At 39.9% G+C, this 16,215-nt stretch overlaps 1 protein-coding gene across 9 annotated transcripts in view; it reads left to right on the top strand.

Moving 5' to 3' along the window:
* The window catches only part of LOC137347714 (rab GTPase-activating protein 1), a 225,995-nt gene that overhangs the window by 121,833 nt on the left and 87,947 nt on the right, over positions 1-16,215 (top strand). For all 9 annotated transcript variants that reach the window (XM_068012542.1, XM_068012535.1, XM_068012536.1 and 6 more), the window contains one exon: positions 1,978-2,128. In XM_068012542.1, coding sequence (XP_067868643.1) covers positions 1,978-2,128 — 151 coding nt within the window. The remainder of the gene's footprint in view (positions 1-1,977; positions 2,129-16,215) is intronic.

Genomic DNA, 16,215 nt, shown 5'->3' with positions numbered 1-16,215 from the left:
GAGGTGAGCTGGCAAGATGGATACAGAACTGGCTCGGTCACAGAAGACAGAGGGTAGCAGTGGATGGGTATTTTTCTGAATGGAGGGATGTGACTAGTGGGGTTCTGCAGGGATCAGTGCTGGGACCTTTGCTGTTTGTAGTATATATAAATGATTTGGAGGAAAATGTAGCTGGTCTGATTAGTAAGTTTGCGGACGACACAAAGGTTGGTGGAGTTGCGGATAGTGATGAGGATTGTCAGAGGATACAGCAGGATATAGATCGGTTGGAGACTTGGGTGGAGAAATGGCAGATGGAGTTTAATCCGGACAAATGTGAGGTAATGCATTTTGGAAGGTCTAATGCAGGTGGGAGGTATACAGTAAATGGCAGAACCCTTAGGAGTATTGACAGGCAGAGCGATCTGGGCGTACAGGTCCACAGGTCACTGAAAGTGGCAACACAGGTGGATAAGGTAATCAAGAAGGCATTCGGCATGCTTGCCTTCATCGGTTGGGGCATAGAGTATAACAGAAGTATAGAGTATTGCAGCTGTACAGAACCTTAGTTAGGCCACACTTGGAATATTGCGTGCAATTCTGGTCGCCACACTACCAGAAGCACGTGGAGGCTTTGGAGAGGGTACAGAGGAGGTTTACCAGGATATTGCCTGGTGTGGAGGGCATTAGCTATGAGGAGAGGTTGGAAAAACTCAGATTGTTTTCCCTGGAACGACGGAGGTGGAGGGGCGACATGAATAGAGGTTTACAAAGTTATGAGCGGCATGGACAGAGTGGATAGTCAGAAGCTTTTTCCCAGGGTGGAAGAGTCAGTTACTAGGGGACATAGGTTTAAGGTGCGAGGGGCAAAGTTTAGAGGGGATGTGCGAGGCAAGTTTTTTGCTTGGAACTTGCTGCCAGGGGAGGTGGTGGAAGCAGATACGATAGCGACGTTTAAGAGACATCTTGACAAATATATGAATAGGAAGGGAATAGAGGGATATGGGCCCCGGAAGTGCAGAAGGTGTTAGTTTAGGCAGGCATCAGGATCGGCGCAGGCTTGGAGGGCCGAATAGCCTGTTCCTGTACTGTACTGTTCTTTGTATTCTCCTGTGATAGTCCCATTCCTTCCTAATGGCTGTGCTGGGGCAAATTTGATTTGATTTTTTTAGAATTTAAATTCTTAATACTGCATTAACCAAGGGCATATGGTCAGTTGGGACCTAGTGTTTCTGTTGCCAGATCTATTGTACACCAAGCAATGGAATTTTCTTTGCCATGTAAACAACTAGTTGTATTTTGAGCTGGCTGACCATTTGTTACTGATAATCTGTATCTAACCGATTAAAGATCATGAAATTTTGAGTGGCGGTTTTTGTTCAGGAATCTAATCTCGAGTTAATTGCACCAGCTTCTAGATCTCGCTCTTTTTGGTGGTAGAGCTGTATTTAACACTTATTTTTAAAAAGCTCAGTTGAGTGGTTTGACTTTTTTTTGTGTTTGTTGGATGCAGGCTCAGCCAGCACTTATTACCCATCCCTAATTGCCCTTGAACTGAGTGGCTTGCTAGCCATTTCAGAGGGCATTGTTCTTTAAAGAGTCAACCACATAACCGTACAGAAAGAAATGTGATAGAGGCAACGGTTTCTTTAAGTAATAAGGCATGTTCCATAGGCCCTACATGCAGCTAATAATTTCATAATTGTGCGGAAATATTAAAATCTTCAAATAGAGTTGAGTATTGTCCAAAGATATTTTTCCTGGCTGCTAGTCAAATTATAAGCATTAACATCAGAATCGTGCAAAAACATCCTCTCTTCTAACACAGTATAAAGCATCATTTTAGGTAGGGACATTAGTCATAATGTTGATTGGTATATTTGCAATTATTATTGCATGAGCAGGTTTGTGGTGTTTTATTAATTGAAATGTTACTTTGTAAACAGGAGCAATATTTTACTTGATGTTTCTTATGTTCTGATATGAAATTATGCGCAGGCATCTAAATCTGAGTGTAAGACCAAAACCACTATCTGCCTTAGTAAGGAGCGGTGTCCCTGAGGCTCTACGAGGTGAAGTTTGGCAACTGCTTGCAGGATGTCATAACAATGACCAGATGGTAGAAGATTACAGAATTCTAATCACAAAAGTAAGTAACCCCACATTTAAGCAAATCATGTGTTTGGCTTTCATTGAATAGAATATGGTTATATTGGTTGAAAGATTTTTTTATTTTATGCCATTTGTATGCACTGTCATTTTATTTTGGTTGAAAAATGAACTTGGAAATTGACATAATTCCTATGTGGTAGGCAGTTGTTAGAATCCATGAATTATCCAGTCGCAATTTTATATAAGTAACCTTTGAGACCTCCTTCAAAGGCTATTTTTATAGTGATCTCAATTATTTAATTATGTACTCACCACCTAATAAACTACGTGTTTCAAATACTTTATTAATGATCGAGATTAAGAAATGTTTTCTCAGAAGGTGTTGTGAAGAAAAACTTGTCGTTAAATGTTTACTAGTGGTCCTCGCTGTTAATTTTGCATTCAGAATTGGCTTGCAGTTTTCTAAATTGAGTTTTTCAGATGGTTGCATATGGTGCAGCATATCCAATTGGAACTCAGAAGAATTCCTTTAAAAAAAACCTTGATCATCAAATGTGTCACAAAGATTTAGTGTTTAAAATATCCCACATGAAACAGATTCTCTTGCTTAAAAAGACATTTCCAGCATTGTCATCTTAAAAACAATGAAAATCAGTTACCAGACTGCTATTCAATTGCAATTTTTGAAGAAGCTTTTAATTCCAAAAAGAAAATTCAAAGCTTGGCATTTAATTCACTTGATATTTTGCTGTGAAAATAATTGGGAAAACAACTGAACCTTGTCAGGTCAAGCAATGCTTAACTGAAAAAAGCTAATGATGAAAATGTTTTCTATTGCTTAAAAACAAGCAATTCATACAAGAAATGTTTGCCATCAAACCATAGGCATAGAAAAGATCCTGTATACAATGACACAGGCAATTTCCAAATCGAGCAGCAAATAATCAAACCACAAGAGGAGACCATTCAGCCCATTGTGTCTGTGCCGGCTCTTTGTTACATCTTTCCGGTTAGATTGTATGTGTTTATATGTGAAAATGTTTGCCCTCATTTTTCAATGTGTTTTTTTTCACATTCGCGATGTAGGTTGATTTTCAGTAAATGGAGTGCTTCCAGGAAGTGTGAAATGGTAGTTACTTGAAGCTTAATTTTTTTTTTAAACATAGCGTTGTTGTGATCTGGAATGTACTGTCTGAAAGGGTGGTGGAAGAAGATTCAGTAGTAACTTGCAAAAGAGAATTGTCTAAATAGTTGATGGGGGACAAAAGCAGAAGAATGAGACTAATTGGATGGCTCTACCAAAGAATTGGCAGGGGTGAGATGGGCTGAACAGACGTCTCCTGTGCTGTATCATTCTGTGCTCTATTTGGAAATTGTTTGTCATTGTATACAGGATCCTTGTTCTATGTCCATGGTTTAATTGAAAAATTTGTCTTCAGCCCTGAAGACAAAGTGATTAAAGGTGCAGCTGTAGCATTGATGCAAAATAGTGTTGTTTTACAGAAGTTGCGGTTGTAGTTTAAAGTGGAGCTTGAATCTGGAACAAGGCTTGACCTGAGTAGAATAAAATGGTGACACTCCATCAGGAGATAATTTTTACCTCCAGTTTGAGTTTAGCATTCGTTGAAAGTTAAAGTCACAAGTCTGCATTTTAAATGCATCTTTAATTTATGGTCAAGAGCATTTACTAGTTTATAATGTTATGACCGAGGCGGGAGGAGCGCACTGTCTTTCTTTAATTCCACTTCTCCACAGGTCACACTATATATTTAAATGTTTACCCAGTTACCGATACAGCCAATTACATTCTATTTTTATTTCAGAATAAAATATACCAACCAGGTTTCTTAAATTAATAATTTTGTTGTTTATTAATTATAAAACAAGACTTCTTCAATAAAGAAGCAAAGCTTTAACATACAGTTTGAAATATGACAGTAAACATACACATATATATATATTCTCTTCTAAATACCCAACATAGAATCTCAGAATTGCCACAGTGCAGAAGGACTCCATTCAGCCTGTCGTGTCTGCACCGGCACAAAATATCTGTTGTGCCAGTGGGTTGTCCTCTATCCTCTTCAGGCAGCTTCTGCTGAACTTTTTGCTGCTGTTGGCATCTTCCTGCTCCAGGCCTCCATGACTATGGCTTTTTGTAGACCAAAGTCATGCAGGACGCACCTACAATCCTTGAGGCTTTAATTGGATTAAATTGCAGTCCCAGGTCAATCCAGGCATCTGAACTGAATCTTCAACGTGCCAAAGGCATGCTCAGTTGCTACTCTGATGCATGAAAGGACTTCATTATACCAAGACTCAACTCATGTTCCAAGATACTGCACAGCTAACATAAACTATGGCTACAGAGGGTAGCATTTGACTCCCACAAGCCACCCCAAGACTGGTCTGTCTTGATCAGAGTTCTGGCACAGTGGACTGCCTTAAAATTACAGCACTGTGGTAGCTCTAAGATGCTTCCGTGTGTAGGTGTTGAATTGTTGTTGGTAGGCGTTGCTGTTTGCAAATGAGCCACACTGAGAGCGGAACTGTTTCATGATGAAGCACATGACCACATAGGACCATAAGTGTGCAACTTATGCCTTTTTTGATCTTCAGAAATCTTCCATTTTGTAGAATTTTAGTGCCTTGTTATGCCACTAATTATCAATGTGGGAAGAAATAAATTGCTTGCTCTAGCAAACAATGTTATTAATTTGCTTAATGTATCTGTGCAATGCTGACTGGATTGACAAAGCATACAAGTTGAGTGCTTGTGAATGGCCACTGACTGGGGTGCTAGTGGCGGAGGTAGGTTTGTAGTTACTCTGAAAACATATGGCATAACACTGATGGGTTCCTTGGCAAAATAAGGCTGCCCAAGGCACCAGCCTTCTAATAATGTAGGTATATATGCACATCTGCTATATTTTGGTGTGGAGGGTGCTAACAGATGGGTGCTGTGCACTTTGATTCTGTGGCCAGCTTGATGTCCATTGTCCGTCCTCGAAGATAGAGGTCATTATGAATGGGAATCCAGTTGTATCAAATAAAATGACATAGTGGGGAAGGGAGTGTTGGGAACTGACAAATGGCATAAAGTGGCAATAGCAAAATAAAATCAGAAATTAGCTTTAAACGATTCCTATCATTGTTAATGCTGATCTCTTTAAATTCTCTCTGGCTGTTCCCAAATGTCTAACAATTCTGGATACCTGTTGCACATGGTTGAGAAGAGAAAACAGATGACCATAAGGGCCCAGATTTTGCACACGCTGCTGACCTCGAAAGCTGCCCACAAAGATTAAGAGCATGAATTTCCTCTATTGTGATGGGACTTTGAATTTGGCAGCAACTGTAATGTCCAGCAACAGTACAGGCAGGCTGATCAGTCAATTGGATTTAAAAAATTCTCACAGCAAAGCAGGAAGTAAAAAGCAGGGATTATAATTTGCATTTTAATCATTGTACAGAAAGTGAAATAAATATTGGGACATGCACATTGGATTAAGGTAGGTTACTTTAAAAAAAAAGTACGATAAAAATTGATCTTTATTATTTTAACAATCATGCAGTTTTCATGTTGGGGAATGAATCACCATCCTTTTGCAATTAGATTTTTGGGGCAGAGAGGTTGTTCAGTAATTATGACTTAAAACGCTGCTAAAAACTAAGTTACATCTGATTAAATGAGGCTTAACATTTTTATTGGTTTTACACGAGAATAGTGCATAAAAAGTTGAATTTTAAGTCCGTTCACTGATTCTGTTGTTTGCATCTGTGGTGGAGCTGGGTATCACCAACAGCAACTTCTGGATTTTCACGTTTAACTGTGCATGTGCGAACATCAGAAATTGTCAGTTTTACTCCGTAATGACGGCAAACGCTGACCGTTTTGCCATCATTATAACCACAAATTCTGGGCCAGGAAGATAAATAGGAATAGGCCATATGTCCCCTCAGGTCTGCTCCACCATTGAATAAGATCATGACTGAACTGCATCAGCACAAAAGCAAAATGTTATGGATGCTGGAAATCTAAAATAAGAAGTGAAAATGTTGAAAATATTCAGTAAGTCTGTCATCTGTGGAGAGAGAAAGAGTTTATGTTTCAGTTGATGATTTTTCATTGGAGCTGATGAGAAGTCATCAACCTGAAATGTTAACTCCTGTTTCTCCTTCTACATCGACTCCACTTTCCCGACCCCTCCCCATGTCACTTGATTTCCTTAGTGCCCAAAAATCTGAGTTTTGTACATACTTATCAGCTGAGAATCCACAGCCCTCTGGGTTAGAGAATTCCAAATAGTCACAACCCCCTGAGTGAAGAATTTTCTGCTCATCTCTGTCCTAACTGGCCAACCCCTTATCCTGAGACTACTATGTCTGGACTCTCTAGCTAGGGGAAGTAGTCTCTCACCATCTACCCTGTCAAGCCCTCGAAGAATTTTAAACATTTCAATGAGATCACCTCTCATTCTTCTAAGCTCCAGAGAATACAAGCCCATTCTACTCAATCTGTCTTCCTAGGTAGCCCTCTCATCCCAGAAATCAATCTAATAAACCTTCTTTTGTACCCTCTCCTCCAAGGCACAGTATTCCAGATATGGTCTTGCCAAAACCCTATATGCTTACAGCAACGCTTCTTCATTTTTATCTTCCAACCCCCTTGCAATAAAGGTTAACATACCATTTGCTTTCCTAATTGCTCACTGTACCTTGCATGCTAACTTTGTGATTTGTGTACAAGGACACCCAGGTCCCTCTGAACATCAACATTTACTAGTCTCTCCTTTTCTAAAAAAAAAATCTGCTTTTCCATTCCTCCTCCTAAATTGATGATTTCAAATCCCTCAAATTATACTCCAGCTGCCACCTTGTCCACTCACTTAACTGGTTTACATCCTTTGGCAGCCTCTTTACATCCTCCTCACAGCGTACTTGTCCACCTAACTTTGTAAGAGCAGCAAACTTCGACGCATGACACTTGGTTCCTGCATCTAGGTCATTAATATAGATTGTAAATAGCTGAGACTCAAGCACTGAGCCTTGTAACACTCCACTAGCTACACCCTGCCATCCTGAAAATTACCTGTTTTTATTCTTTCATGGGAGTGGGTGGTACTGGCAAGGCCAGCATTTGTTGCCCATCCCGAATTCCCCTTGAGACGGTGGTGGTGAGCTGCCTTCTTGAATCGCTGCAATCCATCTGGTGCAGGTCCACAGTGCTGTTAGGGAGGGAGCTCCAGGATTTTGATCCAGTAACAGTGAAGGAATGGCGATATATTTCCGTCAAGATGGTGTGTCGCTTGGAGGGGAACTTGCAAGTGGCGGTGTTCGCAGTCGTCTGTTGTCCTTGTCCTTCTAGTTGGAAGAAGTCGCGGATTTGCAAGGTGCTGTCAAAGGAGGTTTGTCGAGTTGCTGCAGTGCATCTTGTATATGGTACACACTGCTGCCACTGTGCATCAGTGGTGGAGGGAGTGAATGTTTAAGGTGGTGGATGGGGTGCCGATCAAGGGTGCTGCTTTGTCCTGGTTGGTGTTGAGCTTGTTGAGTGGTAGTGGAGCTGCACTTAGGTGAGGAGAGAATTCTATCACGCTCCTGACGTGCTTTGTAGATGGTGGACAGGCTTTTGAGAGTCACTTGCTTCAGAATTCCTAATCTCTGACTTGCTGTTGTAGCCACAGTATTTATGTGGCTGATCAAGTTCAGTTTCTGGTCAGTGGTGACTGCCAGGATGTTGATAGTGGTACAGCGATGGTAATGCTGTTAAAGTTAAGGGGAGATGGTTAGATTCTGATTTGTTGGAGATGGTCATTGCCTGGCACTTGTGTGGTGCGAATGTTACTTGCCACTTATCATCCCAAACCTCAATGTTGTCTTGCTGCATATGGACACGGACTGCTTCAGTATCTGAGGAGTTGCAAATGGTACTGGACATCATACTATCATCAGCGAACGACTCCACTTCTGACCTTATGATACAAGGAAGGTCATTGATGAAGCAGCTGAAGATGGTTGGGCATAGGATACTACCCTGAGGAACTCCTACAGTGATGTCCTGGGGCTGAGGTAATTGGCCTCCAGCAACCACAAACATCTACCTTTGCGCTAGGTGTGACTCCAACCAGTTGGGAGTTTTCCCCTTGATTCCCATTGACTTCAGTTCGGCTAGGGCACTTGATGCCATACTCGGTCAAATGCTGCCTTGATATCCAGGGCAATCCCTCTCGCCTCACCTCTTGAGTTCATCTCCTTTGTCCATGTTTGGACCAAGGCTGCAATGATCAAGGAGCTGAGTGGCCCTGGCGGAACCCAAACTCTGCACTGGCGAGCATGTTATTGCTGCTTAAGTGATGCGTGATAGCACTGTCATTGACACCTTCCATTGCTTTGCTGATGATCATGAGTAGACTGATGGGGCAGTAATTGATTTAATCTGCTTTTTATGACTAGGACATACCAGGCAATTTTCCCATTGTCAGGTAGATGCCAGTGTTGTGGTTGTACTGGAACAGTTCGGCTAGGGGCGCGGCTAGTTCTGCAGCACAAGTCTTCAGTACTATTGACGGAATGTTGTCAGGACCCATATCCTTTGCAGTATCCAGTGCCTTCAGCTGTTTCTTTATCACCTGGAGTGAATCGGATTGGCTGAAGATTGGCATCTGTGATGCTGGGGACCTCAGGAGGAGGCGGAGATGGTTATCCACTCGGCACTTCTGGCTGAAGATCGTTGTGAATGCTTCAGCCTTTTCTTTTGCACTAATGTGCGGAGACCCCCATCATTGAGGATGGGGATATTTGTGGAGCTACCTCCTCCTGTTATTTGTTCAATTGTCCACCATCATTCACAACTGTATGTGGCAGGACTGCAGAGCTTAGACCTGATCCGTTGGTTGTGAGATCACATAGCCCTGTCTATCACATGCTACTTATGCTGTTTGGTATGCAAGTAGTCCTATGTTGTAGCATCACAAGGTTGACACCTCATTTTTAGGTAGGCCTGGTGCATGCTCTCCCGCACTCCTCGTTGAATCAGGGTTGATCCCCGGCTTGATGGTAATGGTAGAGTGAGGGATATTCTGGGCCATGAGTTTACATTTTCTGTTTGAGTACAGTTCTGCTGCTGCTGGTAGTCTACACTGCCTCATGGATTCCGGTTTTGAGCTGCCAGATCTGTTCTGAATCTATCCCATTTAGCATGGTGGTAGTGCCACACAACACAATGGAGGGTATCCTCAGTATGAAGACGAGACTTCGTTTTCGCAAGGATTGTGCGGTGGCCACTCCTACCAATATTGTCATGGACAGATGCATCTACAACAGGTAGATTGGTGAGGACCAAGTCTAGTAGGTTTTTCCCTCTTGTTGATTCCCTCACCACCTGCCGCAGACTGAGTCTGGCAGATACGTCCTTCAGGACTCTGCCCACTCAGTCAGTAGTTGTGCTACCATGCCACTCTTGGTGATAGACATTGAAGTCACCCACTTAGAGTGCATTGTGTACCCTTGCCACCCTTAGTGCTTCCAAATGGTGGTCAACTTGGAGGAGCATGATTCATCAGCTGAGAGGATGGTAGGTGGTAATCAGCAGGAGGTTTCCTTGCCCATATTTGACCTGATGCCATGAGACTTCATGGGGTCCAGAGTCAATGTTGAGGACTCCCGGGGCAATTCCTTCTTGACTGTATACCACTGTGCTGCCGCAATGGGTCTGTCCTGCTGGTGGGATAGCACATACCCAGGAATGGTGATGGTGGTGTCAGGGACGTTGGATGTGAGGTATGTTTCTGTGAGTATGATTATGTCAGGCAGTTGCTTGACTAGTCTATGGGACAGCTCTCCCAATTTTGGCACAAGCCCCACGTTAGTAAGAAGGACATTCCAGGGTCAACAGGGATGGGTTTGCTGTTGCCGTTTCTGGTGCCTAAGTCAATGCCAGGTGTTTTGTCCAATTTTGTTCCTTTTCAACTTTTCTGTAGCAGTTTTGTACAACTGAGTGGCTTGCTCGGCAATTTCAGAGGGCAGTTAAGAGTCAACCGCATTGCTTTGGGTCTGGAGTCACATGTAGTCCAGATCAGGGATAGCAGATTTCCCTTCCCTAAAGGACACTAGTGAACCAGATGGGTTTTTATGACAATTGATGGTAGTTTCATGGTCAGCATTGCTGACTAACTTTCTAATCCAGATTTTCTTTCATTATTTGAATTTAAATTCCACCAGCTGCCATGGTGAGATTTGAACCAATGTTCCCAGAGTATTAGCCTGGATCTCTGGATTACTGTTCCACTGACATTGCCACTACACCACTGTCTCCCCCTGCTCTTTCCGGTTAACCAATTCTCAGTCCAAGATAATATATTCTCATGAACCCTAATCTGGTATAACAACCTCTTGTGTGGTACCTTATTGACTGCCTTCTGAAAATCCAAATATACTATGTCGACTGGTTCCCGCTTATTCACCCTACTGGTACACCCTCAAGAACCTCAATAGATATGTCAAACATGATTTCCCTTTCGTAAAACTATGTTGAGTCTGCTTAACCATATTGTGATTTTCCAAGTGCTTGGTTACCATGTCCTTAACAATAGATTCTAGCATTTCCCTCCTACTGATCTCTGGTTGACATGAATAGGAAGTGATGGAAATTGGGATGTTCAATGTCATTTTTTACCTTACTTGCATAAAACCTTGCAAAGATAAATGGGCGCTTACTGCAGCCACTGGAAATTAAAGCAGAAGGGCTGGTGTAACCGTGGATGCAGATCTGGTGTAGCAGAAATTTTATAGTTTTCCAGTGCATTCAAGTTGGAAGATCCAGGCAAAGTTATTTACTTATAAAGTGTGAGTGAGCTCGAGCATATATATTTTATGACTATTTTTCTACAATGTATTTGTGTCAACAGTCCTAGTACAAGCATTCTTTTTTTTAAAAACTGCAAAAAGTATTATTTTAGCCGTTAGTGCATTTGTATTTGTTAATGGTATGAAACATATATTCTGTTTTGGATTGAAAAGAGTGGACTAGGTTATTTTTGCCAATATTTGAATTGGGTGATGATAACTGGTTAGGAATGTATGAAGCTACTCAATTATGTTCACCAAATCGAGGTTTTTTAAAGCAGAGATTTGTTCTGTCATTTGCAATGGTTCCTACTATTGTAATTACTTAAAATTTGTTTTCTTTCTGATCTTTGAAGTGGCTTTTCTAGAGTCATCCTTTTGTGTGTATTAATCAGTGTATACTGCTCTTGACCATCAAGCACTTTTCTACTTGCTGTCATTTGATGCTCAAGTATCTGGTTGTCACTGATGAAAGCAAGATCAGAAGCCCAAATCCCCTATATAAAATGAGCATTCCCATTGCATATATGTTGGTCTGAATTCTGACCTTCTGAAAACAGTAACTGCCAAAGGAGAAGAATTAAGTGAAGTTTTATGGTGTAAGTTCCATAAACCAGTTTGAGTCGGGAGGAATGCACTTTTCTTAGGATTCTTGATTCCTTCAGTAATTAGATTTAAACAAAATGTTCCTCAGAATGATATTGACTTTAATTTGTAGGGATAACTTTAAAAAAAAATTCTACATTGATCACGAAACACAAGCCCAATACATCCTTTTGTGCAATGGTTCCCCATAAACAAATGTGTTTCATGTACAACTAGGTTTATAACAGGCCAGAGATCATTGTTGTAATTAACTGCAGAGCTCTTAACATTTTGCATTTGAATATGTTTTCAAAGCATGGCAATAATAAAAAGTTATTATGTGCAGATTGCAAGTATCTAATTAAACAGATATGTAAATCTCCTGATCTGCAGGCTTAGCATTTTGTTTAAGCACAACTTCCCAATTTAGGATTTAGTGACTTCCGCTTCATAAGCGGAATTACATCAATTGCTTACGCAGGTTAGGAATAAGATTCGTGTGTGCATTATTAGTTAGTTAATTTTTGATGTGATTAGACTGTTTATTTCATGATTTTCCATTCTAATTTCTAAGCAAGCAAGTAATTTGCTGGAAAGGATCACTAATATTTCCCCAGATCCTTTCGACTTGCGGCAGAATTTTTTATTGAGACTTTTGTTAATAACACTGCGAAATTAGTTCGACGCTGCCAGTATTTAATTGACATTTTTATTCCAGTTTTGATATTACTCTTGAAGATTAGATTGTAATAGCCTCAGTAAACCTCAAAATGAGGCTTACAAATAACCAGACTAGCTAGGTTTGTAATAATGTGTTAGTTTAAAATTATCAGCTCCACATTTACAATTAGTCTTCATAGGTCTCCTGTTGTTCTCCCTTTTGGGATGGAAAAAAATTAACGCATTACTAAAGTTTGATTCAGGAGCCAGTACCTACAAGAGCTTCCTACAAAATCGAGAAATAACCTGCTTTTGTTGCAAACATAAAGAGTTTTGCAGCTGTAGTCTTTAAACAGTTTTTTTTTTAATTACAAGAAGCACCAAATTGTGGTTGGCTGTGATTTTTCCTCCAAAACATTGGTTTAAATTTTTAAAATCACTATTTCACATACTTTTGATCACTTTCTAGCAGTGCCATATGTGCTAAAGTTTACAGAAGCATCCAATACATAACTGAAGGCAAACTATTTCACAGGTGCATGCTTGAAGTTCAGCATGTGTTGATATAGTTAATCAGCATATTCCTGAATATATGGACATCTTGAGCTAATATTTAAAATTCTGTGCCTCCCTGTAGTCAGTACATGGACGCTTGCTGTAACACAATGACTTAATATTTGTTTCCTTTCCAAGTGTAATGTGCAGTTATACTGCATCTATACTTTTAGGTTAGTACAATTTTGAGAATTGTGTAGGCTGGCAATATTGCCGTTGCTGCTGTCTGTTTCTGTAATTTCATTTGCATGCTTGTGAACAGAGTTCTGAACAAATAAAGAGAGCACCCCTATTTGAAGCATACATTGGCATTCCATAATACGAGGACAGATTTGCTTCCGCATTTGAGAACTGTAGCAGCTTTTGGGTGAAAAAATCTAAGTGCACTGGATTGCTGTTGGCATTTATTTCAATAATATTATTATTCTGTACTTTTCTTTGTGATTGTTATTCACTTATTATGCATAAGAATTTATTTGGAGGAAGTCCGAGGTGGTCCATAGTCTAGGTAGAATATATATCCCCAGCCAGAGCCACATAATCCTTTCATGTGTCCTTCCTCAGTTATGTTTCTCCTGTTATCTCCTTATGTGACTGTCAAATTTTGTTTGACAGAGCTCCTGTGAAGCATCTTGGGACATTTTACTACATTAAAGGTGCTATATAAATGCCAAGTTGTGTCTTTGGATGAGGTGAGTTTATAACTTTTTGGGAGAAGTGCAGCCCTTCACTGGGCGTATGTGAAGATACCATAGGTAGTTCAGGGACAAAAGATGAAAAACAGTGGGGCAGGCAAAGAGGTTACAAGCTGGTGTAGCCATGAAGCTGCCTTCAAGTGAGAAACCCTATGAGATAAAGATGATAAATGGAACACTTAAATGACCTTTGTGTGCTAATGTCTCCAGTTAATATTACCATCTGCCACTGGTTTTCTTGCCGACCTGTTGGAGGCAGTACATAAAACGAGGGCCCCCAAGCAATGAACTGTAATTATTACATTAAAAATAGAATTCGTCTATTTAAGATTTATATTTATTTGAGTTATTTATTTTCAGTATCTTGTTGGAACATGTGAGCAGAAGTGTACATCTGCAGTGAAGTTTGAATGAGCATTAACTGAGTATCGGAATCAGAGTTTAGGGTACTGTTCTCATGACTAAAGTTGGCCTTATTTTTCTCATGATGAAGCCTGAAAATGGACTTGGAGCCAATTCTCTGCACCTTGAGTTATAATGTTTGCATTGTAATGCAAAATGTTGCCCTTACACAAGCACACAAGATCCAAAGAACCAGCTCCACACACTCGGTGAGCACAGATTGAAGATGCTTTATACAAAGCAGCTTGCCAGATCCATGACCTGGGCCTGCAATACTGTTGAAACTCCAGAATTCACCTTAATATTAAAAACCATCAATGGCCGTCCCTCCCCAACTGCCAAAACCTTTATTGGCAGGAAAATGTGGAGTAAACAGCTTCTAATCTCTTTTCCCAACTATATCCTCCAGCCCATTTACAGCTATCAAGTTAAGTGTGCCACTTTGAAGGCCTAATAAATAAATTATTTTTACTGAGATTTTACAGGTTTTTGCCAGGACACATCAGTTGTGGTTGAAGTACCAATCAGGCATCCAGTTGTCCAAATACAGATAAAGATAATTTTAGTGGTTATTTTGGAGATTGAAAAAAACAAATTATCAGGTATTTCTATTGAAAATGGCCTCCTCATTTAAATTTAATTGGTAATCTATTTGTTGTTGTACATGTAAGTATAATGCTTTTATTCACCCCGGTGAGGCTAATGATGTAGCGGCAACATTTATTCCTGCAAAGCAGTTTGAGTTTTACTTTTATTATCATAAAATCCTATAGTAAATTCAATGGAAAAATATGGTGTATTGATGCAGAAAGCAGGTTACATCAAATAAAGCGGAAAGAGTAGATGAAATACATGAGGGTACTGAAAGCAGTGCCTGCTCTTTGCCAAATAGAGAGAGTATCTTCTCCACGGTTAGGTAAGCCAAGTTTTTCTATTGAAAATACATTACCTAGCTTTGAAATTCATCAAATAAGTTGTGCTGGATTTCAGGAGCAAATTTGGCAACATTTTAGGTTATCAATGTATGAAATTTCAGATTAAACTAAACTTCATAAAAATAGAACTGCAATTGTATTCAGTTTCTTTCCATCAAGGTTATTCAGCTTGGCAAGGAAGTTTTTGCAACACTGGGATTTGTAGTTCAACTTTATCAACTATATAATTTCCAGTTAAAATGTGGAAAGTTATCATATTGTATGACTTGCTTTAATTTGATGGCATTTAATTGACTTCTGTTATTGGATATAGTATTAAAGAATGATTGGTGTAACAACCATAGTGCAGATTTTATACAAATTGCTTATTGCTAAAATATATTTTTACTAAATTGGCTGAAATATCATTTTGACTTGAAGAGTGAAATCAGTTGGTTAAACTAATTTGTAAAGTGACAAGTGTGGAAATTTTCTCACACCTAAGTAGAGCTGTTTGCTTTGATACAGATCTTGTGATAGTAAACATGGAATTTTCACAATTTTAGTTATTAGGATCTAATTTGATGCTGTCCATGATTGATTTAACCTGAATCACAGCTTAACCTTAAGAGATGACAATTACAATGTTTATATATAATTTTATAAAACTTATGTTAGAGACTCTGGAGCTTCAAAAAAATTATCAATGTTTTCTGCTCTGTCCATCAAAAAATATTATCCCTCTGAATATTGAAGCAAAGAAATCTTTACCCAGCTTATTTTTGGAGTAGATATGAGTGTGAAATAAAATGTATTTGTTCTGCTTTAAAATCTTCTTGTGATTGTTATCATTGAGATATATTACTATAAATTTGGTATAATCCACTTCAGGTATAATGGGTTTTGTGCTGCAGTCCAGATCTGTTAGCTGCTGGAGTTAACTCTGCATTGCCAGGTAATAGGAGCAACATAAATGAGGTAATTCTGATTATCTTGCAAGTAGCTGAAGTAAAATGTGCTGGAATATTCAACTTGCAGGCCTGGAGGGGAGATGGAGGGGGGAATATGTTTCCAATTTAACAACTCAATTTCAAAGCTTTAATACTTTAAAATTGTGTTTCCTAAATCCCACATTTCATGTTTAGGATCTTTCTGTTGCTGCAGTATTCTGAGGTTTTTCACTTTTTACCTTTCCTGATGAGCCAGTACTTGCCTGTGGAATCATTTTATTCTTTCATGGGATGTGAGCATTTGTTACCCAGCCCTATTTGCCCTTGAGAATGTGGTGGTGAACTGCTGCAGTTCATCTGGGGTAGGTACACCTGCAGTGCTGTTTGGGAGGGAGTTCCAGGTTTTTGACCTGGCGACAGTGAAGGAACTGTAAACCTTGGCGCGGAATCAACTCCCCCTTCTGGCATTACGAATTTTCCTTCACATAAAACCACTCCGTCCTGAATATAGACCCC

This window comes from Heterodontus francisci, chromosome 32 (genome assembly GCF_036365525.1).
Source record: "Heterodontus francisci isolate sHetFra1 chromosome 32, sHetFra1.hap1, whole genome shotgun sequence".
In the NCBI taxonomy this organism is placed as follows: Eukaryota; Metazoa; Chordata; class Chondrichthyes; order Heterodontiformes; family Heterodontidae; genus Heterodontus; species Heterodontus francisci.
The sequence above is the reverse complement of the archived record's forward strand: the minus strand, read 5'-3'. Positions and strand labels throughout refer to the sequence as shown.